The sequence below is a fragment of the Hylobates moloch genome, unplaced genomic scaffold (assembly GCF_009828535.3).
Source record: "Hylobates moloch isolate HMO894 unplaced genomic scaffold, HMol_V3 SCAFFOLD_21, whole genome shotgun sequence".
Classification (NCBI taxonomy): domain Eukaryota; kingdom Metazoa; phylum Chordata; class Mammalia; order Primates; family Hylobatidae; genus Hylobates; species Hylobates moloch.
The window spans coordinates 31,056,509-31,082,028 of record NW_026652296.1 but is presented as its reverse complement, the minus strand read 5'-3'; the positions used below and the strand labels follow the sequence as shown (position 1 = coordinate 31,082,028).

The 25,520-nt window shown below is 44.4% G+C and overlaps 2 protein-coding genes and 1 long non-coding RNA gene across 3 annotated transcripts in view; 2 read left to right on the top strand and 1 right to left on the bottom strand.

Moving 5' to 3' along the window:
• The first annotated feature begins 482 nt into the window (after nt 1-482).
• LOC116460976 (signal-regulatory protein beta-1-like) lies at nt 483-6,850 on the top strand. Its single transcript, XM_058432864.1, has 4 exons — nt 483-516; nt 980-1,297; nt 1,886-2,233; nt 6,738-6,850. The coding sequence occupies exons 1-4, from the start codon at nt 483-485 to the stop codon at nt 6,848-6,850; spliced, it is 813 nt and encodes a 270-aa protein (XP_058288847.1).
• A 4,729-nt stretch (nt 6,851-11,579) lies between these two features.
• On the bottom strand, nt 11,580-15,446 carry LOC131382240 (uncharacterized). The gene is made up of 4 exons (XR_009211539.1): nt 15,118-15,446; nt 14,300-14,594; nt 12,632-12,752; nt 11,580-11,845 (listed from the first exon to the last, which is right to left on the bottom strand). It is a non-coding gene; the product is annotated as an uncharacterized LOC131382240 (long non-coding RNA).
• LOC116461117 (tyrosine-protein phosphatase non-receptor type substrate 1) overlaps nt 14,590-25,520 on the top strand; it is a 29,730-nt gene continuing 18,799 nt past the window's right edge. The window contains exons 1-4 of the mRNA XM_058433197.1: nt 14,590-14,883; nt 15,553-15,716; nt 18,993-19,340; nt 21,245-21,592. Of these exons, the coding sequence (XP_058289180.1) occupies nt 15,644-15,716; nt 18,993-19,340; nt 21,245-21,592 (769 nt within the window). The 5' untranslated portion in view covers nt 14,590-14,883; nt 15,553-15,643. The remainder of the gene's footprint in view (nt 14,884-15,552; nt 15,717-18,992; nt 19,341-21,244; nt 21,593-25,520) is intronic.

Below are 25,520 nucleotides of genomic sequence, written 5' to 3'. Positions count from 1 at the left end.
TTATATGTTATTTTTTCATATGTTCTCAGTTGTGAAGTTCTCTTGATTGCTGTTCTTGTTTTTGAGTTATTGTTGTTCTTGAATTGGTTAGCTATCTCTCATGGTGCTGCTGTTCCCCAAATCTTCAGTGATTCCTTCCTGCACCGCCATCTTTCCAGAAATAAAGCCCCACCCCACGTGATGGAGTTATCAGGGCCTTTAGCAGGTGTGATTCCAATGCTCTTACAAACTCTTGGCTCTACGTTAAAGCGTTATCCTTAATTAATGCCTTTTATTTGACAGAATGAAATATTTGTGAAAAGAATAAAAATATGGAATGATTCATATTTTTATAATACCTAAAGAGAGACCTCTGTGTATCTGTAAATTCTGGGTCAAAGATAGATCTGTGTTTAATTTTGAGAAGCATCTTCTGTGTTTGATCCAGAGCAAAACTGCTTCCATTGCCCCATTTAATCCTGGCGACATCCCAGGAAGTAGAAATGCCATCCTCCTATTTTGCAGATGAGGAACTGGGTGTGTCAGGTCACCCCTCTCATGGGCTGAGCAGCCTGGTTGCAGCTGTCATGGTTGTGCCACTTTGCCATTGATCCCTGTATTGGCTTCTATACAAGCCCTCTCGGAGGTTAGTGAGCCTTCTGGTGGAGGCCAGCTAGGACCAGTTAATAACATGGAGGGCTTAGTAATTTTGTTCCTATGCCCAGATTGGTGGAAGTCTCCCTGTGTGGAGAGGACTTTGAACTCAGGCCTGGACTTCCCTCTGGGCCCTGCCCCTACTCACTGTCTGATCATGGGCTGGTTCTCACCTCTAAGAGCTGTTGTGTCCTGATCTGTAAAATGAGAATAAGGACACTGCCTTCGCGACATTATTAGAAAGGTTAAAAACTAACGTCTCAGAAGGTTCTTAACATGTCAAACGCTTATCATTAGTGATGGCCATCTCAGTCATGTCTCCTGATTATTGATGCTCCTTTTGTAGCCAAACCCTCTGCCCCCTTGGTATCAGGCCCGGCAGTGAGGACCACGCCTGAGCACACAGTGAGCTTCACCTGCGAGTCCCACGGCTTCTCTTCCAGAGACATCACCCTGAAATGGTTCAAAAATGGGAATGAGATCTCAGACTTCCAGACCAACGTGGACCCAGCAGGAGAGAGTGTGTCCTACAGCATCCACAGCACAGCCAGGGTGGTGCTGACCCGTGGAGATGTTCACTCTCAAGTCATCTGCGAGGTGGCCCACATCACCTTGCAGGGGGACCCTCTTCGTGGGACTGCCAACTTGTCTGAGGCCATCCGAGGTAGAAGACCTTCACACCCTCCCCAAGCCCACATCGGGCTGCCAAGCCCACTCCCCTCTCCCCAGGCTATTGCTCCAGAGCTTGAATGGCCTGGAATTTAATCCCTGACTATACTGCCCACCCACCATGCACCTAGGTGAGCCGGTCACTTGCTATCATTTTAATGGTAGCTGTCAGGGGACCAGCAACCATGTGCCAATCTCTGGGCTAGAGAGTTTCATTTATTTCACCAAGAGCAACTACAATTAGTGAGCACCTACTAGGAGCCAAATCCCTATGTGCTTGGCGATTTCACTGATTTTGCTACAGTTCTGACATTCCAACAGCATGCCAGGGGTTGTGCTTGTAGATATCACTCATTCTTAGCCTAGTAGGAGCTACCAGTCCTTGGGCACCTACTGTGCGCCAGGCACTGTGCTTAGTAATTTCACTCATATGCGAAGAGTGCCCTCAATGTCTGAGCACCTGCTGCCTGCCTAGCACTGTCCTGGTGATGCCCTCACTGTGTTGGTGGGAGCTACATTATTTAGCCCTCCCTGTGATCTGTCTGTGCCAAAAGAGCAGAGCTTCTGCCCTGTGCTGTTTCAGTTTCACCCACCTTGGAGGTTACTCAACAGCCCATGAGGGCAGAGAACCAGGCAAACGTCACCTGCCAGGTGAGGAAGTTCTACCCCCAGAGACTACAGCCGACCTGGTTGGAGAATGGAAATGTGTCCTGGACAGAAACAGCTTCGACCCTCACAGAGAACAAGGTCACTGTGAACAAGGATGGTATCTACAACTGGATGAGCTGGCTCCTGGTGAACATCTGTGCCCACAGGGACGATGTGGTGCTCACCTGTCAGGTGGAGCATGATGGGCAGCAAGCAGTCAGCAAAAGCTATGCGCTGGAGATCTCAGCGCACCAGAAGGAGCAGCGATCAGATATCACCCATGGTGCGGTTACTTCCCATTTTTAAATTTTGTCCTTTTCTTTAATGTTAAAAGCAATATTCATGCTTGTCATAAAATAAGCTAGAAGCCTATAAATATAAAGTAGAATTTTAATGTCTACATTAAAATCCTACACTCCATGGGTCACCACTACTTAGAAGATTCAAGGTAACAACTGGCAATTTCCAGACACCCTTAAGCCCCATCTACCAGGAGAAACTGTGCGTCAAGACTTTGATGCACAACTTGATAGATATTTTGACATAAATATACATTAAAGGAAAAAAGAGAGAGGGAGGCGATCCATTTGTTTATGAAGTCCTGTGTCTCGCCTTCTGCATTTCTCGCCAGCACACCACCTTGCCTTTTACACTTTCTAACCTCTACCTTGTCCCTGTTCTATCCTAAACTTTTCCATCCGCATCTGTGACCTCAGCCACCAGTCTCCAGCATCTGCTCTATAAATTTCAGAAAGACAAGTGAAGTTTAAGCCTGGACAGACTCCCAGGTGACTTGGTCACAGCACAGGCTTCTTTTGTGTTCCAATGGTGATATTTGACCAACAATAATCACAACCACTCTGCACATTTACTATGTGCAAATTTCTGTTCATCTCTGATCTCCTTTCCTGCTTCAAACGCCCAGTAAGCTTGGAGTTTTGCCAAAGGGGAAACCAGGACTTAGGAAGTAATGAGGGATGTTGTTGAAGACTTCTTGTCATTAGACCAGGTTATTGGTCCAAAGTAATGAAGGTAAATCTAGTCCCTGAGGACAGGCTCACTACCAGGCTATAATGCGAATTTGTGCTAATTAGAGAAACTTTCTCGTTCTGCTGGGCTTTGTCCCAAGGACCCAAATTTGGCCAGTGTTCCCCCTCTCTATAACCAAAATATGTCTTATTTCCCTCTCTTATAATACCAGGAGGGGTCCCTCTACCCCAGTCGAATGACAATCTTTGAGTACTTTGACCCAAATACATCCTCCCACATCTCAGCGTCCCACAACTTGCCCATCAGGGCCCAACCCCAGCATAGAAGCCATTAAAGCTGACATTCATCCTCCTTCATGATTCTGCTACTCTTCTAATGATGGCTGGGACCCAATCTTCTATTCTTTCTGCCCTGAGGCTCCAGGAAATAAGAATAAGGACTCAGGTTCCTTCCAAAACACCCTACGATGTTTGCGTCATCTCCTGGGTCAGTGCTGAGTCACGGATTTGTTCATGTCCCTGCCTGCTGGAAGAGGAAAGACAGGACATAGAGGACAAACAATGTCCCCAGTCATCAGAGATGTGTGGAAGGTGCATAGTCACGTCCACTGAAAACTTGCTCACACATGCACCTGCAGTTGCACATTGAGGGATCATGTGATCAGGGACATTTTTCACAAAACCAGTGTAATTGTCCGCTTAAATTTTAAGTGCTTAAATCGCTAAATTTCATAAAGTTATTAAAATAATTTCCTCCTATCATCTAAAATGAAGCATACATTCACATTTTACCAAATTTTTTAGAACCATTTTCCTGTGTGTTAAATTTGGTTTTAATTTATCTTTAAATGCTTGTGTTTTCCTTTGAAGGATCTGAGCCTCAGGGATATTTTTGGATATTTTATAATCATAGATTCAGTGTCGTTAATAGTGTAGGGTTATTCACATTTTTCGTTTCCTATTGAGTGAGTCCTGGTAAGTTGTGTTTTGCGTAACTTTTTGTCCATTTCATCTAAGTTGTCATATTTATGTGTGTAGAGTTGTTCATAACATCCTCTTATAACCCTTTTGGTGTCTGCAAGGTCTGCAATGGTATTCCACGTTTCATCCTGACACTAAAAATGTGTCATTTGTCTTTTCTTTTTCATCAGTCATGCTAGAGTTTTTTCCCATTTTATTGGTGTTTTCAAAAGATCGACTCTTTGTTTCAGTGGGTTTTTGTATTGTTTTTGTGTTTTCAGTTTCATTAATTATCTGCTCTCTTCTCTTTCTTTTTTTTAATTAATTCCTATCTCCTGCTTTCTTTGGGTTTACTTTGCCCTACTTTTTGTAGTTTCTTAAAGTGTGGGATTTATATTTATTGACTTGAGACCTCCTCTTTTCTATGTCCTCCCTTCATCACTTTCTGTGTCTGGGGGCTGGTATTTGGGCATAGAGTCCCTGGTGTTTGGCTGCTGGGCTGTTCCTCAGTCCTCAGGTTCCTACCTTGCTCTTTCACCTTGGAAGTTCTCCTATGCCTGCTCCTCATGATATTTCTTGGGTTCATAGTTGTACTTCTTAAGGAGGCACAGGATGAGATGAGTCTGTACCATCTGGACAAGGCTGAGTCTTTTCTTAGACTTCCAACCACCCACTGGGGCTCAGACCAGGGCTTCCATTGTTGGGTTCTTTCAGTGTGTCTGACATAGCGTCCTGGCTCATATGCTAAGTCTGGAAATGCATTTTAGGTTGTCTAGGCTGGCAGGCAAACTGCAGGATGCCTTCTGTGACGTGCTGCATCAGTGGCATGGGAGCCTAGTGAGAGACTGTGTACTAGGGTTAGGTGAGTGTTCCCTTTTGACTCAGTCATTTTGCAGTTTGGCATTCTCTCTTCAAGTAATATTTAGGGCCTGGATTGTGTAGAATTTACTTTTCCTTTTTTGTTTCTTCTTTTGGCTTGGGGAGGATATTTATAGCGACAAGTAGCTATGCCACTGCAATTGTCCCCAGTAACTCTCAAGTCAACTGACAATCTTTGAGTGGTTTGACCCAGACGTCTCCTCCCACATTTCAGGGTCCCACAACTTCCCCATCAGGGCCCTATCCCAGCATAGCAGCCATTGAAACTGAGATTCATCCTCCACTGTGATTCTGCTACTCTTCTATGAGGCCCAGGACCCAATTCTCTATTCCTTCTGCCCTGTGGCTCCAAGAAATAAGAATCTACGGTGCTGCCAAGAAGTCCTCTGGCTTCCATGCTGAACCTTAACTCATGATCAATCACCCTTAGTTTCTCATTGCCTTTCTCCCAAGAGTTCATGCCCAGCAACAGCTAACACCTTAGTTCTTATAACTACCATTTCCCAATCTGTTTTCAAAAGCCTGATGGCAAGGAATTTCCTTCCTGTGGTAACACTATCCCAGTTTAGTGCCAGTGAAAGTGTTAACAGTTGCAACACAACAGCAAGTCACGGCTTCTCCAGTCCCACTCACCACCAGCCCTAGGGTCCTCACTGCCAGCTGATGAGTAATCTGATTCCCAACTTATATTTTAGAGTCTTCTTTCCAGACCACTTCCCAAGCACAGTTTCTCTGGGATGACAACTGGGGATGGATAAAGGAATGCAGGAAGCATCCTAGAGTGTTGTCAGGGTCAACATGCCTCAGGGAATGAAGAGGCAGGAGTGCAGGAGGAGGGAGGTGCTGAGCCACAGTGCAGGCAGGACAAAGATGCAGCTGCTCCTGCCGAGAGGCCAAAGGCCGGAGGGTCCTGTAGAGTTGTTTCAATTGAGGGGAGGGGCTGGCCCTTCATACTCCCAATGCAGTCTATCTGTCATGTGGGCTGCCCCCTAGATGGAGTAAACTTGGGCAGTGCAGCTCTCCTCAAGGGAGAGAAAGCCCCAGAGAGCCACCCCTGAGAACTGCTGGCCTGCAACACCCCAGCAGCCACAGATGCTGAGGTCTCCATTCCTTCCTTAACGACCCACCAGCAACATTTTATTTATTTAAAAAATTAATACCTCTATTTGTTACTTTTAACATCCAAAACCCCTTATGTAAAAAATGCAAACATGTGCTTCCGTAGATCTGACTCTGTGTGTCCAACAGAAAGCTTTCAGATGACATCTGCGCTGGGGTTGAGGTGGGAGAGATGAAGTCTGAGGCCCTTCCAAGCCCGAGGCCCATTCCCTGACACACCAGGGAATTTTCCAGCCAGCAGGTTTAACTGGGTCTTGTTCCTGGAGGGCTCCCTGAGATCACGAGAATATGGGGTCATCCCCCTACTCCTGGGGCCAAGAAGAGCAGCATGCAACTCTCTCACTCTGAATCCATCCTCACACCACCTGCCCACAGTTTCCTAATCATTCTTATGACCATGGGATGTTGGACTCAGGAGTCATCCTTGGGGACATAATGATGGGCTTACCTAGGTTTGGATCCCACTAATCTCCTGACACTCCCTAAACTCTCTGGCCTCAGTTTCCCCATCAGAATGGAATAATAATCCCTGCCCCCCAGGCTTGTGAGGATCAAGCGAGGAACCCAGTTGCCGTATGTGTGAATACCTGAGTATACACTCTCTCCACTCTTCCCTCCAGGAGGATAAGCTGGCAGCTTGAGACAGTGTGAGTGAGAATGAGGAGCCACTTTCCCTGGCCTTTGCTTTCAGCTGGAGTCAGGGAAGCCAGAGCAGGATGCAAGTTCAAAAGCTTCAGAGCATTGATGGGCCCAGGTAGCCTCAGATGGGATAAGTGGAGGCCCCTGAGATGAACTCCCAGGTGGCCCCTCTCATGACTCCTCCTCTTCCCTGATTTCCAGGCCTAGCACTGGCTCCTACTGCTCCACTTCTCGTAGCTCTCCTCTTGGGCCCCAAGGTACTACTGGTGGTTGGTGTCTCTGCTGTCTACATCTGCTGGAAACAGAACGCCTGACTGTAAGTGTGGGAGAGGGAGGACTGACCAAGGGCTCCCCCAGAAGGGCAAGGCCAGCAGGAGGGCCCAGCTCACATGCCATGCAGCTTCAGGATCAGTGGAGTTTACAGAAGGTGACAGGGCTCCCTCAGGATACTCAGGAGTCTCAGGGAACCCTGTATGGGGGTCCCAACCCCCAGGAAGTGTGCAGGAGTTAGGATGCTGAAGGGTGTTACAGGAGGTGGGATGCTTGAAGGGGGTTCAAAGGTGTCCTCAGTGGCCTAGGAGTCCCATGGAAAAGGTGGACAGAGGGGTCTAAGTGAGGGCCAACTGAGTGGGTGGTCCCTTGGAGGCCACTGCTGGGACTCCATGGGGTCAAAGGAATCCCCACTGTAGTGTTGAGAATCCCCAGATGGGCTGCTCTGGGGGCTGTTTCTGCTCTGACCTTCTGTGTGCTTGAGTGGAAAGCGGGGAGGAGGGAGCATCAGGACTTGGAAGAAGTGCAGAGCTGGCAGAGTCCTATCTCAGGCCTGCCTGTCCACCCATAACAGGCATCCTAAGAGGAGACCAGCACTAGGGACATATCAGGCGCTCAGGAAACATTTCTTGAAAGATGAGCAGATGAATAAATGTGAATGTGTTTTCCCACAGCTCCTTCCTTCCTCCCCTGCCATGTGGGACCCTCAGTCTCTGCTGCCTCCTCCTTTCTTGAGAAGCTCAGCCTGAGAAGGAGCCGGCGAGAACATTCCCCACACTCAGCTCCAAACGCCTCCTCTCCCAGGTCATCTGCCTGCCCACACGCTCCTGCTCCTCCTGCACAAGACCGTGATGCCCCAAAGCAGTGTCTCCATTCATGGTCCGGAGCAGGGGCCACGGGATTGGGCTCTGGGCACTGACTCACGGCACCTCCCTAGAAGGTGAGAAACACTCCAAATCTGAACACACCAGGACTCCTCCCATCCATCGCCTTGGAACTGGCCATAAACCACAGACTCTCTCCAGGCTCTCAAGAGTTATCCTGGCCGGGCGCGGTGGCTCACGCTTGTAATCCCAGCACTTTGGGAGGCCGAGGCGGGCGGATCACGAGGTCAGGAGATCGAGACCATGGTGAAACCCCGTCTCTACTAAAAATACAAAAAAATTAGCCAGGTGTGGTGGCGGGTGCCTGTAGTCCCAGCTACACGGGAGGCTGAGGCAGGAGAATGGCGTGAACCAGGGAGGCAGAGCTTGCAGTGAGCCGAGATTGCGCCACTGCACTCCAGCCTGGGCGACAGAGCGAGACCCTGTCTCAAAAAAAAAAAAAAAAAAAAGAGTTATCCCATCTTCTGGATTCCTGCCTACCCCAACTCCCCCAGCCTTGTTGAGGTTCTCTATTGCCTCCTGAATACACATGAACCCCTATACCAATTTTAAGAAAAAAATGATTCTCTTTCCTCTTTGTCCAAGCATCTTATCCCTCAAACCCAAAAAGAAAGAAGCTCTCCCTTCTCTCTCTGTGATGGGGACAGTATTTCTTCTAGTATCCTGCAGCCCTCCCAGTCCTGCTGCTTGTGGTAGAAATGCTGCCACAGCCCAACATCGAGGAGTCCTCGATGACCGCCCTTTACAACTAGTATTCAATTCCGCCTCCAAAATGCCTATGTCCACTTACGTGAGATGGTAAATGTTTAACAATGGACTTTCTGAAAGGGAAAAACCAAAAGCTGTTTTGCAGTGCTTGCCAATTTCTCTAGTGTAATAACTCCCAACCTGACCAATTTCACACTGCCAACAGTTACAACCAGATTGCAAGATTCCTGAAATTTAACAATTGGTTTTCAGGGCCCAGTCCAAGCCTGCTGCTGGAAACCTCAGAGTTAAATCCCTATTCTCCACACTTCTCACCTCCACCACCCCTCCCTGTCCCAGCCAGCATCATCTCTTTGGGGACCACTCCTCTGGCTTTCATTTTTCAGCCACAGCGATTCTTTGGAAAAGTCAAATCATATCACTTCTCTGCTTCTTCCCCAACACAGCTGCATGGCTCCTGCTCTCCCTCCTTCAGGTCTCTGCTCAATGTCACTTTATTAAAGGTACCTTCTATAAACTACCTTGTATAAAATATTATCTTTTCTTTATCCCAGCATTCTAATTTCCCTTATCCTAATTAATTTTTTTAGCCCTTATTTCCATAAGTATTATGCTGAATACAGGCAGCCCTCGCTTTTCATGGCAGTGCAGGATTGCAAAAATGACTGCGCAACCTGAAACCCAGGAAAGCAGTCTCCATATCCAATCGGAAAAACAATGATCATTCTGTGACCTTTACCATTTTTTGTCAAAATATTAGAAACTCTCACACTCTCAGTTACAAATGTAGAGGACAATGAAAATATAATGAAATAAATATTTATTTGTGCACTACAATTCAAAGCATTAGAAACATTGAGAGTTCAAGTGTTGTTTCTTTGTAAAAATGTATCAAGAGTAGTTGGAAGAGTGCTTGCCTTTTTCTTGTGTATTTCTAATATGGAGTGATATGGTTTGGCTCTGTGTCTCCATCCAAATCTCATCTCAAATTGTAATCTGCATGTGTTGTGGGATGGGCCTGGTAGGAGGTGACTGAATCATGGGGGCAGACTTCCCCCTTGCTGTTCTTGTGATAGTGAGTTCTCACAAGATCTCAGTGAGTTCTCACGAGATCTGGTTTTTTGAAAGTGTGTGGCAAGTCCCCCTTTGCTCTCTCTCTCTCTCTCTCTCCTGCCACCATGTGAAGAAGGTGCCTGCTTCCTTTTCTCCTTCCACCATGATTGTAAGTTTCCTGAGGCCTCCCAGTCATGCTTCCTGTTAAGCTTGTGGAACTGTGAGTCAATTAAACCTCTTTTCTTCATAAATTATCCAGTCTCCAGTAGTTCTTTATAGCAGTGTGAGAATGGGCTAATACATGGAGCAAGCATTGTTTTTTTTTTATTTGTTTATTTTTTTTTTTTTTTGAGATGGAGTTTCACTCTTATTGCCCAGGCTAGAGTGCAATGTCGTGATCTTGGCTCACTGCAACCCCCGTCTCCAGGGTTCAAGTGATTCTCCTGCCTCAGCCTCCTGGTAGCTGGGATTACAGGCATGCACCACCACACCCAGCTAATTTTGTATTTTTAGTAGAGATGGGGTTTCTCCATGTTGATCAGACTAGTCTTGAACTCCCGACCTCAGGTGATCCACCTGCCTCGGCCTCCCAAAGTGCTGGGATTACAGGCATGAGCCACCATGCCTAGCCAGCAAGCATCATTTCTATTATACCTTGGTGTTTTGCCATCTTTCTAAGTTTGGACTAGCTTCCAACATCTTATCCCTTGAATTTTCAATATTGTGAAATCACTCCAGAAGATCCTTTCATGTGAAGTTTTTTGCTGGCATTTCAACCTTTGGGACATCTTCAGCCCTTTTATTACCGCTCCTCTCCCATTTGTGGCAGTTTGCCTTTACTACCTCCCTCTGGCTGCCTATCTGAAGTTCCTGCATCAGGATCTACATTGCCATAGTCAACTATTTGTACTTCTAGAATTCCACTCACATTCAATTTGAATCTCACTTGCAGCATTTTCACTTCTCATTTCTTCACTGCACTTTCATCTTGACTGCAAAATTCCTCTTTCAATTATTCATTTCTGTAAAATGTCATATGGGCTCATCACTGGGAGACAAGGAGGCAATCCAACTATAGGCTTTGCTGTTTGAATAGGAGATCCATAGGGACCAATCACCAACAGACTTTGAAAGACGCAACATGACTGATTACTGATCGTGACGAGCTTTTGTTATTTCCATGGTGATTTGTGGACTGAAGAGCTAGCCCAGAAGTTTGTACTCTATGCAAATTACATTAAATTTACTATGGCACCTAAATTTTGAGACTTGTGTTGTGGGACTGATGTTACCTAACTAAACTATGGTAAGTGAAATGCATGTATGTCATCACCAAAGTGAGAACTGCCTGTATTTATCTATCTTACGCAAATAGAATGTCAGTTCTATCATGGCAGGTTGGGGGTGGGGGAGGATTATCTGTATCCTCAGTTGCCAGAACTGTGTCTGCCATATAATAGGCTGTCAATTTTTTAAATGAGTGAATACATCATTGAGGTCATTGGTTTCTACTAGGTGTTGGATTTCAAAAGAAAACTTCTCTTCATTTGATCACTTGGCTTGTGTGCTGTATTCTCAAGCTCTTTCTTTAAAGACTACTCTCTCTTCTTTCTGTTTAAAACATTCCATCAAAAATTCAACATCCTCTATAAAGTAAGAAAGTGCTAAAAAGCAAAAAAAAGTCAACCCCAAAATCAAAATCCACGGTGACTGGGGTACATCAAAGAGGCACAGGAACCAACTGAAAGAGCTCCCAAAGGCCAAAGCTGGAACACTTTCAGCAAAAAAAAAAAGTAAAGTAGTAATGAGTTATAGTCCAAAGTATAAAATAAATATCTGAGTCCATACTGATATAAATAAATGATTGAATAAATTAATAGGAAAGAAGGGAAGAATCTCCAGTGCAGAAGAGTCCCAGATAATTTATTTATACATGCCACCCTAAAGGAGGTGGAACATAACTTCCACTCCTGAAGTGTGGGCTGTGCATTGCAACTTCTTTGCAAAGAGTACAGCATGGAAAAAAGGAGAAAAAATAACTTTACAGTGGAAAAATCTTACAAATACAGCTTCAGCCAGGTGATCAAGAGTTCATCAACAGTTATAAGTCGACATCAAGAATCATAAATCATGTCACTAATATGTACCTTTAATACAATGTGATGAAGATGACACTTTTCCTCTGTTACCTTCCCCCCAAAACTCACAACCCCAATCTAATCATGAGGAAACATCAGACAAATTTCAATAAGGAGGCATCCTGCAATATCGGGCCCAGAACTCCTCAAAACTGTCAAGGTCATCAAAATCAAGGAAAGTCTAAAAAACTGTCACAGCCAAGAGAAGCTTGAGGAGATATGACAAGTAAATGTAACAGGTATCCTGGATGGGATGCTGAAAGAGAAAAAGGACATTAGGTAAAAAGAAAAGATCTAAATAAATTATGAACTTTGATTAATCATAATGTATCAATATTGGTTCACTGATTATAATAATGTATCATACTAATGGAAGATGCTAATGATAGGGCTCTATTTTTCTGTAAATCTGAAACTGTTCTTAAAAAATTAAGTCTATTAAAAAAAATTAACGTGTTGTCCTCAGCTAGGTTTTATTTGCCTCTTGCACCCCGTGGGGAACAATGCAAGGAAATGTGTGGTAGGGAGACTTTGTTAATATTCCAAAGTTTTATCTCACTTCAAAAGCCTGAGGTTTCCTTTCCTCTCGTCCTTCCTCTGTCCCCTACCAGAGCTCACCCCAGACCTAGGCACTCAGATGCCAGAGGAAGTGGCTTCTCAATCCCCTATGATGCTCGCCCTAAACTTTTCCCATTAATAAAACCCAGGTCAGACCAAGTGGGATCAGAAAACTTTGGGTTATGTGGGTGAGCTGGGATAGCTTAGAGGACCTGACTATCAGTGAGTGAATAATGTCCTGAGCCCAAGTCTTCACAGGAACAAGTTGTTCCCAAGAGGAGTGTAATAGATGCTGAGAGGCACCTGGCTGTGGAGATGGTCCTCAGCATCAGCCCTATTTGGGATTGTCTCAGCTGAAGGGAGTGCCCTTGCTTAGGTCATATCTGGGAACAGACCACATCTCATTGGACTCATCAACCTAGTTGTATAAAGGCCCAGCTCTCTTATCCTAACTCAGAGCAACTCTGGAGGAACATCCTAGTACCTGGCTCCATGCAAGGTCAGCTGAGGTCTTCATTGGGACTTCATTGCAGCCCAGCTTCTTCTTCTACCCAATCCTGCTTCCCTCTTCTCCCGTCCCCAAGTGTTGATCCTAAAAGTACTCCCTGAAAAATAACCTGCTCGTTTATCTTCACCCCAGTCTGTCTCCCAGGGAACCCAACCTGGGACAGTGAAGCTATGCCACATATCAGAAAGGTGGGGATCCCTTCATCTCTAAGGGAGCAAGTCAGTCACAGAAGAAGGCCTTGTTTATAGTACCTCCGGATTAATGAGAATCCACAAAAATGTTTATTCAAAAGAGGGACATAATTATATCTATGTTGTAAAAAGACCAATCTGGCTGAAGAAGGAGAAGGAGATTATAGAGGGCAAATGAAAATGGGGGTATCCTAGTGAGAAGGCGATTGCTTTTATTCAGGCAAGAGATGATAATAGAGATGAAGAAAGAGATTAATTTAGAAGGGATTTAGAAGGTAAATCCAATAGGGCCTGGCAGGGGCAAGATAGGAGTGTGAAACTATGCCCCCAAAGAGGTAAAGAAACCAGTTACTAACAGAAATTCTTGAGTTTACGGGATAGCAGATAAGAAAAAAAAAAAAAAAACTTGCTAAACTGCCAAAACTTCCTCCACTTGTAAGATAACAAAACTGACTAAAATCTGTTGGAACCAATATGGCCAACTGGAGTTTGCTCAGAGTGAGCTTGCTGATGTCACAGCCTGAGTTTCTACCACGTATTTCATAATAACTCCCCAGGGTTTTGCCCGTGGGACCCGTGAAGAGGCATGGAGAGATAACCGTGCATGCCCAAGGACTTTCCAGACCTCCCCTTTCCTTTCACAAATCACATACTAATCCCAGAATCCACCCCCTAAACTTTTGCTAATAAAACTACTGCCTTGAAGCCAGCACATGGAGCTAGATTGAGATAGACTTCTGTCTTCCTGTTAGTCAACTTGCAATAAAAAGCTTTTCTTTTCTCAAAAGCTGGTGTCACAGTATTGGCTTCTAGCACATCAGGCAGTGACCCCCTTTTACTTGGTAACAAGTGGATAAGTGAGGGTATAGAACATGAGCCCCTTCCTGGTTTGACAAACTGCTTAGATGATGGTACCAAATACCAAGCAGGTATGGTGTGGGAGAAGATAAGGTTTGTGAGTGCAGACCTGAAACTCAAACTTGAATATTTAAGGTACACAAAAAGGCTGGGCGCAGTGGCTCACACCTGAAATCCCAGCACTTTGGGAGGCCAAGGCAGGTGGATCACCTGAGGTCAGGAGTTCGAGACCAGCCTGCCCAATATGGTGAAACCCTGTCTCTACTAAAAATACCAAAATTAGCCAGGCGTGGTGGTGGGCACCTGTAGTCTCAGCTACTCAGGAGGCTGAAGCAGGAGAATCACTTGAACTCAGGAGGCGGAGGTTGCAGTGAGCCGAGGTCATACCATTGCACTCCAGCCTGGGCAACGAGAGCGAAACTCCGTCTCAAAAAAAAAAATACATATATATATATACACAAATGAAGATGTCAAGGTGGTTGCAGGATATACATGTCTGCATCACGGGCCAAAGAATACTCAGCTCCTAGGGGTGGATTCAGGATTTTAACCTAGATTATATCTGATTCCAAAGCTGGCACTCTTGGGTACTGACCTGTGAGTACTGACTCTCCAAGGAACTTAGAGTCTAATAAAAGGTGAGAAGATTCCTCAGAGTAGGGGAAGGGAAGGATGATGGAGGCTGGAGGAACGTTCCTGTCTAGTTCCAAGCAGCGGCCATGGATTGGAATTCCTTTGTTGAATTCATCATTTCAGGACAACGGGATAGGATGATGACATCACAAGGGGATGGGGACTCTTGTCGTCTCGGAGAGAACATGCCAGCCTGGCTCTGCTTTCTTTTCCTAGAAGGTCTAACATCTCTCCCGGCCCTGACATCTAGCTGGCCCCTGAGGAGGAGGCACAAGTTATGAGGAGGCAATGGGGAAACAGCCATGGCAGCCAGTGCCTGTCTATGGATGCTTGAACATTAAAGGGTCACCAGCTGAGTGTGGGCTGAGTGTCCCTGAACACAACCTTTGTGCTTAGGAAGAACCCATTCCAGAGCTGAGAGAGAAGGATGCCAACATGCTGCTTCCTCCCTATTTCTGGGAGCATTTCTTCTGCCCCTCCAATCCAATCCCTGAGAGCTGGTCCCAGGTCCAGCCCAAGCAGGAGAGGCAGCTTTCACCTTCCCAGGTATTTGTAGGCATGGTGCTCTCCCTCCTAGAGCGTGTTCCCCACAGCTCCGCCTTCCCTGCAGGCCCCCTCCATCCTCTAAAGCACAAATCATCACCACCTCCACAACTCGAATATCTTTCTCAGCCATGCCTGATTCCTCTGCAGGAAGGAAAAAGGAAGCAGTTCCTAGTAGTGTATGGAGGGACCCACAGAAAAGCCAAGAGCCCACAGCAGATATTGCTTGTTTTTTACCTCTAACTACTCTGGAGTGGAAGAAAGGGCATCCATTGCAAAGTCCAACTCTTATCAAGTGGGTGAGGCTATAGACATCTTGTCTCTTTCTTCAGCTGTGCAGCTCAGAGAGGCCCAGATGTTGAGCTCATGCAGGAACTAGACCTACACCTGCCCATCATGAGGTTGCAGCCTTGGTCCAGTCTATGTGTCTGAGGCTCCTAGATAGGCAAAGGCCATGAAGTTGGGGAGAACCTGTGAGATAGGATGAAACTCAGGAAGGATTATAAGCCTGTGGGTGTCAAGCCCCCCAGCCCCAGCAATGCTAAATATTTCCAGCAGCAACTTCTTAGCTTGAAGCAACCTTGTCTGTTCAATTTTATAATCACAAAGGAGAAAGGGTCCCAGTCCCCTGGCCTTTCCTCTCATCACAATCCCCTTCCTCTGACATCACAGAGGCAAGAATTGCCATCTCTGCTCAAAGCACTGAGTCAAGGGCTTCTCCAGGACAGACATTCAGGCAGAGCAAGTTCCAAGTTTCACCACAATGCCCATCCTTGCCTCCCCACTCCACCCACCTCTGCCTTCTTTACTGCTGTATCTGCTGCTTGAACTGGCAGGTGAGTGGGGCCTCAGTGTGTGTGTGGTGGGTTCTCCCCTCTGCCTGTTTAGTGAACTCTCCCTCACCTGTTCCCAGAGAATTTCTTTTGGGAGCGTTTTCTCCATCTTATCCGAGAACAGGCAGAACTCAGAAGACTACACTGGGATGGCCCCCAATTCTGACAAAGTCTCCCAGTGGCCATGTCTGTTGCAAATCTCTTTGTTCAGGTAAAGGACTCACACCTATGGTCACAGAGCTGGGCACAGCACTCATCACAGCTCTCCAGCCTCTGGAATCAAAGGATGTGTAATTTATTTTATTTTATTTTATTTATTTATTTATTTTTGAGATGGGGTCTTGCTCTGTCACCTAGGCTGGAGTACAGTGGTGCGATCTTGGCTCACTACAACCTCCACCTCCTGGGCTCAAGTGATTCTCGTGCCTCCACCTCCCAAGTAGCTGGGACTACAGGCACACACCACCATGCTCAGCTAATTTTGGTCTTTTTTGTAGAGATGGGGTTTCCCTATGTTGCCCAGGATGGTCTCAAACTTCTGAGCTCAAGAGTTCCACCTGCCTCGGCCTCCCATGGCGTGAGCCACCATGCCTGGCCCCTGGCAGATTCTACATTTCTTTCTGTGAAATTCAGTTTTTTATTTCTCTATTGCCATTGTATTTGGCTACTCTTAAAAAGTACTGCAAACTGGGTGGTTTAAATTACAGAAATTAATTTTCTCACAGGTCTGGAGACTAGACATTCAAAATCGAAGTGTTGGCAGGGTTGGTTCTTTCTGAGGACTGTGAGGTTGAATCTGTTCCATGTCTCTCTCTGAGCTTCTGGCAGTGGTAGCCTCAAACATTTGTCGGATAGCAGGTGGCACCACCCTCCCTGTATCCTCACGTCATCTTACTCCTGTGTATGTCTGTCTCTGTGTTCAAATTTCCACTTCATATAAAAACAACCACCATATTGGATTGGCACCCACCTCAATGACCTCATTTTAACTTCCTTTTGTCTGTAACAACTCTATTTACAAGTAAGGCCACATTCTGAGCTACTTGGAGTTAAGACTTCAACATATATTTCAGAGGCATACGATTCAACTCATAGTAGCCTCACCATGAAATTTTAATAACTTAGATATATTCTTTGTTGGTTTATATACTGCATTTATATCTGTCTGTGCTTTATACATAGGAAGGGTAAGTATAAAACTTGCTCTTTTTATTCAATGCAGAGTTAAGGATGACTAAAAATATTTAGGTAAAAGCTAACTTAAGACACTTAAAGCTAGTAAAACTCACTTGAATTTTTAACTGTACTTACTGGGTGTGGTACACAGACTGTAAGGTGACTCCCAACTATCCCACCCTTATGTAATCTCAGTTGTGTGTGAAATGCTTCTATCTGATAGAATATGGCCAAAGTGATGCACTGTCACCCCCTCAAGTATGTTAGGTTGTATAAGATCCATCACACTAGAGCTTTTCTTGCAACTTCTGGCCTCAAAGAAGCAAGGAGCCATGTTGCAAACTGCTTATGAGAAGGCCCACATGGCAAGGAACTGAGGGAAGCCCCTAGAAGTTGAGGACCTCAGTCCTACAACCACAAAGACCTGAATTCTGCCAATAACCTGAGTGAACTTAGAATGAACAGTTCCCCAGTCAAACCCCCAGATAAGAACACAGCCCAGCTGGCACCTTGAGTGGAGCTTGGTGAGACCTTGAAGCAGAGAACCTAGCTAAGCTATATCTGAATTACAAATGGACAGAAACTGTGAAATAATTAATATGTGTTGTATTCAGCCACTAAGTTTGTGGTAATTTGTTAGTGATAGAAAAGGAATATACCAAGTAAGATTGCAAAACCATTCAAAATAAGGTCCTCCATTGTTTTGTAGAACTTATTTGTTTTTAAAGGTGTACAACTTGATGGTTTTTTAAATTTTATTTTGGTTTTAATTGACAAATAATAATTGTATATGTGGTATAATGTGATGTTCTTATACATGTCAATACAGTGAAATGATCAAATCAGGCTAATTAACATATCCATCACCTCACATACTTATCACTTCTTTGTGGTAAGAACATTTAAAATCTACTCTTTTAGCTATTTCGAAGTATGCATTACCTATAGTCACCATGCTGTGCAATAGATCACCAGAACTTATTCCTTGTGTCTAACTACAGCTTTATAGGCTTTGACCAGCATCTCCCATTTCCTTGTCCAACTCCCCACCACCCTAGACCCTGGTAACCACATTCTATTCTTTACTTCTTTGAGTTTGACTTTTTTGAATTCCACATATAAGAGAGATTCCACATATAAGCAAGATCATGCAGTATTTGTCTTTCTGTGCCTGGCTTATTTCACACCATAATATTCATGGTGTCATAAGTGACAGAATTTTCTGATTTTTAAAGGCTAAATAGTATTCCACTGCATGTTTGTGTGTGTGTATGTGTGTGAATAATCACATTTTTATTCCTTTATACATTGATAGGCACTTCAGTTGTTTCTATATTTTGGCTATTGTGAATAACTGCAATTTTGTAGAACTTATCTTGTAGACATTTTGTGTATCTGCCATGAACTCAATGTCAGTGTGGCTTGTGTGATGCCCAAGAATACACAAGAGCAATTAAGTGCTAAGGAATAAGATTTTGTTTGGTAGAATTGATCATTGACAAACCAACCATTGTAATATCTAAGATATTCCTATACTTCAAAAACCATTTGTGATCTTTTATGGAAAATAGCAACTTCACTGAGAATGCATGCCTCAGTGTTTACTCTGGGAGAGGTGAATGAGTGGCCTTTCACACCATAGAAGACCCAGTATGGGAGGGAGCTGCCTCCATATGCAGGTAACTCCATATGCACTCCATATGCAGTATGTTGGTTATCAACGTACTGTCCTTAGCTTGGGGCCGTATCCCTGATTCTGAGACAATTAGAAAAATCTGACCCAAATTCTATTTTGCATTTTCTCATTTAATAAGAATATATTCATATATTTATTTAAAGTATGTTTATTTAGTTCCTAATATATTGCAGGCCATCCTCATATCCCGATGCAGAAGGAAAGTGCCATTCTACTATTTGTACACTAGTACCCTTCCCTTCACCTCACATGGCACCCAGCATTGTAATTTTTATATGACTGGTGCCATCACATGATGCTGAAATAAAGCTATCATATTGAGATCCCACCTTGACCTATAACCAGACCCTCAGAGCATCTTGAGCCAAGACAGAGAACATAAGAGATGATTCCATATTTCTTTCCAGGAACTTCAGATGAAGAGTTCCAGGTGAACCAGCCTCAGACTTTAGTGTCAGTCAATCCTGGAGATGTCCTAACCCTGGCCTGCAATATGTCTGCTCCATCCCCAGAAGGGCCTGTCTTGTGGTTCAAGAGCACTGGGCCAGGACAACAATTAATCTATAGTTTCAATGGAAGCCACTTCCCCAGAGTAACTCCGGTGGAAAACACAATGGCCAATCAAACTGACTATTCTATTCGCATCAGTGACGTGTTGCCAGAGGATGCTGGCACCTACTACTGTGTGAAGTTAAGGGTAGGACACCCTGACATGGAGTTTTTCTCTGGTCCAGGCACCATCGTGAATGTGAATGGTGAGCACAGCCTGATGCACTTTATTCCTTGGGTTTATGAAGATGAATCTTTAAAACCCTTCACCATGTACCAAATCATCACTACATACTGAACACCATGCTCCTTTATCCACAAACTACCCTGTAGACTAGGTTTCTACCAACAGCCTTTCTAGTAAGCCATTCTGGACCACCTGTGCCAAATACTGAATCAAGCTATGTTGACAAGCCACATCCTTCTCTGATGCCAACCCCAGCAGAACCTAATGACATAGGAGACATTTACAAATAAAAAGATACTGGATATGCAAGGTGCAACCACATGTGTGCACTGCATGGCCTAAATGGTAATGACAACCCTAGAAGGCTGACTGACTTCTAAGGTTTTAGAAAGAAATCTGGGCCCAGGTATATGCATTGTGTATATTATGACTTATTTCATGACCCTAAACTTCCAGTCACAGATGCTAGCAGCCACATCTTAGCTTCTGATGGAATCTCAACACAGGTGAAGTTTTCCCCAAAATGCCCAGTATCTCCTGGGCCAAAACAAAGGGCTCTTCAGGCAGGCAGAATCTCTACATGCCTCCATGATCCCACTCACCTTCCCATTGCCAACTGGAATGTGATTGGGGCCTGATAGCAAGTGCCTGAGTGGTCACCACAGTCCAGTCTGAGATCATACTCCCATTCCCCATACAAGTCAATGAGTGGATGTGATCTCCTGCTGTGGCCTGGCACTGTTGGTGGGGAATTCTCAGACCAGAATGAGGGGTCTTGTGTATCAGTCTCTCCAAAGCCTTTTTTGCAAAAAGCCTTCCCAGAGGGGTTGAGTCATTCCCTGACACTTGAGCTTTCCCAGGTCTGTCCTGAGACTTCCATGCCCAGCCCCACTGTTCTTTAATTCCCAGTATTTTTATTCCCAGGATAACCAGTATTTCCTTCTCCTCACCACCCTCTGAATTAACATCATGAAATACAGTGGTATTAGGTGTCCCTCTGTTCTTCCAGGAGAACTGACCTTCCCAGTAATGCTTCCCTTGAATCCAGACACATTCCATGATGCCGAAATGGCAATGGAAAATCCACAGGTTTCCCTTAAGTTACATAATGTCAATGCAGGCTGCCTTTCTACCATTACCTCCTGGCCTTGCCAGCCAGGAGTTCCCTTTCTCTCTAACCTGCTCCTTAGGCAGTCTGTGGTTTTGACAACCAAGCTTAATAGGAGAGATTATTACCAGGACCCGACACATTGTAGGGTAGTGATGATGACTGTGTAGGAGGGTAAAGGATGGCTGGTGAGAACCTCCAAAATTGTAGAGGGCCCTTGAGGTTCTAATCTCTTTTTGTTGAGGAGAAGAAACCCTCTCCCTTCTCTCTCTTGAAGAGATAAGTAGTGGAACCATATGCGGTTGCCATGACCACCTCATTCTTTAATTGTTTTAACTTCTTCTCCACATCTCTCAGCATGAATTTCTCTACAAATTCAGAGGTTAATCACCCTTCAGAGGAGAGAGGAAGGCCAATTCCAAACTCAGTGGAGATGTAGGGTTGAGGGACAGGACTTGAACCCAGTTCCAAATGTACCAAGTGATTCTAGGCAATTAGATGGATAGGGGAACTAGTCTTTCTCCATGAACATTACCCATTGATAATTCCCCCTTCTCCCTCCCTGTCCTCCTCTTACCATGGTTGAGGGCTGAGGAATGGAACTGAGGAGGAATACATCTGGTCTTCTGGACTAACTCCCCTCATTCAGCACTCTAGGGAGAAGCTGCCTCCATGTGCAATGGCCTCTCTTTACTCAGTGCATGGGGATTTATGCATGTCATTAAAAGAATTAATGAATGAGGCCCAACCATGACCTGTACCCATGCTTAAGCCAGAGCAGAGGAAATGAGAAATGATTTTCAGTTTTTTTCCAGGAGCCACACATGTGTTCCATGTGCAACAAACGGAGATGTCACAGACTGTATCAACTGGGGAGTCAATCATCTTGAGTTGCAGCGTACCAGATACCTTACCAAATGGACCTGTCTTGTGGTTCAAGGGAACAGGGCCAAACCGGAAATTAATCTACAATTTCAAACAAGGTCACTTTCCCAGAGTAAAAGAGGTTGGAGACACCACCAAGCCTGGCAACACAGACTTTTCCATCCGCATCCGTGAAATCTCTCTTGCTGATGCTGGCATCTATTATTGCGTGAAGTTCATAAAAGGGAGAGCTATCAAGGAGTACCAATCAGGTCGGGGCACTCAGGTGTTTGTTACTGGTGAGTATGTCTCCTATACTCCATATCCCCTGGTGTATAATATCATCTCAGCAGCTATGTCCTCTATTCATTCAATAATTGCTATGTGCCAAATATTATTGAAGGTACAACACACATTTGATCTTTTTAATTCTCTCAGCAAGCTGTGAGTTAGGTATTTTACAGGAAGAAAAAAAGACTCGAAAGGGTTGAGTGATGAGTGATGAGAGCTATTTTGGTTGATTTCTCAATATTTAATCTACCCCCCATGACTAACCTAAGCCAACTAGGATAATTCCATGTTCCCTGCTAGAGGTTTACTCAAATATGGGGTGAACTTGGCCAGTTTGGATCCATCAGAGAAAAAGACAGGCTTGCAGAGAAATCTGGTAATCTAAAGTAATTCTTCCCTTTGTTGGCTGGAAACAAGCAATTGTGTTGCTCCAGGTGCTTTAAGCAGGCATCTTATGACCATGAGGGGAATAAGGTTGAGAAGAAGTCTAGATGAATGCAGATATGTACCAGGGTGGATTGACAATATGCACAACCATACTGCTCCTTGTTCCAATCTCACCTCTGGACTTCTAATAATGTGAAAGAAAACATCTCCTTGCTAAGCCAATTTGCTTAAATCAACCGTGTCCTAAGGGCCACAAGAATGACAAAGGTCACACATCCCACAGTGTGTTGTAGTGTGTTGAACTGCAAGTACAAATCTATGTTTTCTGCGTCCAAAGCCTTTTTCTTAGTGTTTTGCTACTTGTGGTGCCCTGTGAACTTTGGGCAATATCCAGCCTGAGAAATTATTAAATTGGTAATACAATAATGCTAACAATTATTGGGCATCTACTATATTCCAAACATTTCATCTATATTATCTACACAGCAACATCTGAATTGCTGGATGCTTGTATTCACTGTACAGATGAGGAACCTAACTCAGGGAGATTTCAGGAGTGTACATAGTAGGGAATAAAGAGGTGGGGTTGGTCTGGGCCCACTCCAGTATGCTCTATATTAGTGAAGAACATTTACTTACAAGAAAGAAGATCAAATGCATTAATTTCAACCAAAAAAATATGAGTTGATTGATTCTGTACCTGCAGAGGATTCTGGGTTCCTCACAGTATTCAAGGCAGAACTTTTGGAACCAGGGACTAAAGGACTGGATTTAGGGCTTAGTGTTACCAAGACTGTGGCTCTCTGAAATTCTCTCATCTCTTCATGGCTTTGTTCTTTCTTGCTGCATATAAACCTTCAGTATATGATAGCGAAAATAAATGCAGAAAATGTTGATATTCATTCCCCTATCTTACAACCAAGGTGGAAAGACAGCTTCTTCCTACCAACCTTCACAAATGAGTTCCAGGGAACTATCCACATTAGCCTTTTGTATGCCATGTTGTCAACATTTTATTCATTGTTGCTAGGGAGAGGAGGTGCCATGGGAGATAACCAATCAACCCAACGGAACAAATGCTAAGCAGGTTGAAAACAAAATATGTTCTTCCACCACATGGTCCACACCCTACCTTATCAGATGAGGAAGTTGACCCTCTGAAAGGTTAATGGGCTTATCTTCCAGGTTATGGCTACTGGAACCCAGGTAGACTCTTCTCAGAACCCTTTGGGTTTATGGCTTTGCCTCCTTCTTAGTAAGAAGTCTTTAGTTAGAGTGGAGGTGTAGAAGTGCATGACAGCTGTTTAGAGGGAGAATACTGTAAATGAGTTCAATATCCTTATTAACATTCAAATGTTCTTTATGCCACTTCTTAATAAATAAAAATGTATACATATATTTTTAAAATACTTAGCTATGTATTCGTTTCTTGTAGTTGGTGTAACTAATGGATACAAATTTGACGGCTTAAAACAACAGAAATAGATCATTATGGGTGGCATAACAGCAAAAGGAGTTCCAAGGGCCCACTCCATGGAAACTGGTGAAAATTATTTTTACAAAATATTTAAAGTCTCTGGAAATAGTATTAAGGGCATATCATAAATGAAGAAATAATTTTTAAACTACCAAAACTGGGGAAGAAAAGTAAAAGTCTGATATTTGAACCAAAACCCCCCTTTTCTCTGTCAAAGGCTATACCCCATGGCAAAGAAGAGGAATCAACTGCACCAAAATAATCCATCCAGGCACTCAACAACTGTACAGCAGATGGCAATAACAAGCCTTGGTGGTTGTGAGGAAGACCAATATCCAGAGTTTCTACAATGTATTATCTAAAATGTCCAGTTTCAAAAAAAGTGAGACATGCAATAGAACAGAAAAGTATGACAAGTATACCAAAAACAAACCAAAAAAAAAAGGTATCAGAAAGTGCTTGTTATGACCACCAGATGTCAAACTTAACAGGCAAAGCCTTTGATGTAACCATTACAAATATGTTCATAGAAACATGATTAAACAAACCATGATTAAATAAGTACAGGAAAGTAAGATGATAATGTTGCATCAAATAGAAGATATCAGTAAACAGATAGAAATTATTTTAAAAAATCAAATGGAAATTGTATTATTCAAAAGTATAAAAATTGAAAGAAAAATTACCCTAGAGGGGATTAACAGTAGATTTGAAGAAGCAGATTTAGCAAATTTGAAAATAGATTAATGTAAATTATGGAATCTGAAGAACAGAGAAAAATTAAATGAAAATAACATTTAAAAAGTGAACAGAGCCTCAGACAAATGTAGGCCATCATTAAGCACACCACATACATGTAATAGGGAGAGCAGAAGGAGAGGAGAAAGAGAAAACAGCAGAAAAAAAATATTCAAAGAAAGAATAGCTGAAAACTTCTCAAGTTTATTTAGTCAGCTGGACTGAAGATTGAAAAAGGAAACTCAAATTACTAGAGTCAGAAATGAAGGAAGGAACATTACTAGTACCCTTATAGAAATAAAAAGGAATATTAAAGAATACTATGAAAAAATGTGTGCCTATAAACTAGGTTTATATGATGAAAAAGACAAACTCCTAGAAGACATAAAAATTACCAAAACTGGATATACGTGGAGCCAAGATGGCCGAATAGGAACAGCTCCGGTCTCCAGCTCCCAGCCCCAGCGACACAGAAGATGGATGATTTCTGCATTTCTGCTTGAGGTACCGGTTTCATCTCACTAGGGAGTGCCTAACAGTGGGTGCAGGACAGCCGGTGAAGCGCACTGTGCGCGAGCCGAAGCAGGGCGAGGCATTACCTCACTCGGGAAGCGCAAGGGGTCAGGGAGTTCCCTTTCCTAGTCAAAGAAAGGGGAAACAGACGGCACCTGGAATATCGGGTCAGTCCCACCCCAATACTGCGCTTTTCCAACGGGCCTGGAAAACGGCACACTAGGAGATTGTGTCCCGCACCTGGCTCGGAGGGTCCTGGGCCACGGAGTCTCGCTGATTGCTAGCACAGCAGTCTGAGATCAAGCTGCAAGGCGGCAGCGAGGCTGGGGGAGGGGCGCCCGCCATTGCCCAGGCTTGCTTAGGTAAACAAAGCAGCCAGGAAGCTCGAACTGGGTGGAGCCCACCACAGCTCAAGGAGGCCTGCCTGCCTCTATAGGCTCCACCTCTGGGGGCAGGGCACAGACAAACAAAAACTCAGCAAGAACCTCCACAGACTTAAAGGTCCCTGTCTGACTGACAGCTTTGAAGAGAGTAGTGGTTCTCCCAGCACGCAGCTGGAGATCTGAGAACGGACAGACTGCCTCCTAAGGTGGGTCCCTCACCCCTGAGCAGCCTAACTGGAAGGCACCCCCCCAGTAGGGACAGACTGACACCTCATTCAACCGGGTACTCCTCTGAGACAAAACTTTCAGACGAACTATCAGACAGCTGAATTTGTGGTCTCACGAAAATCCGCTGTTCTGCAGCCACCGCTGCTGACACCCAGCCAAACAGGGTCTGGAGTGGACCTCTAGTAAACTCCAACAGACCTGCAGCTGAGG

Coding starts and splice junctions, on each gene's coding strand:
- LOC116460976 (XM_058432864.1), top strand. CDS start 483: ATGCCATCCTCCTATTTTGCAGATGAGGAACTGG. Junction 517..979: donor TTTTGCAGATGAGGAACTGG/GTGTGTCAGGTC, acceptor CTCCTTTTGTAG/CCAAACCCTCTGCCCCCTTG. Junction 2,234..6,737: donor GCGATCAGATATCACCCATG/GTGCGGTTACTT, acceptor CCTGATTTCCAG/GCCTAGCACTGGCTCCTACT.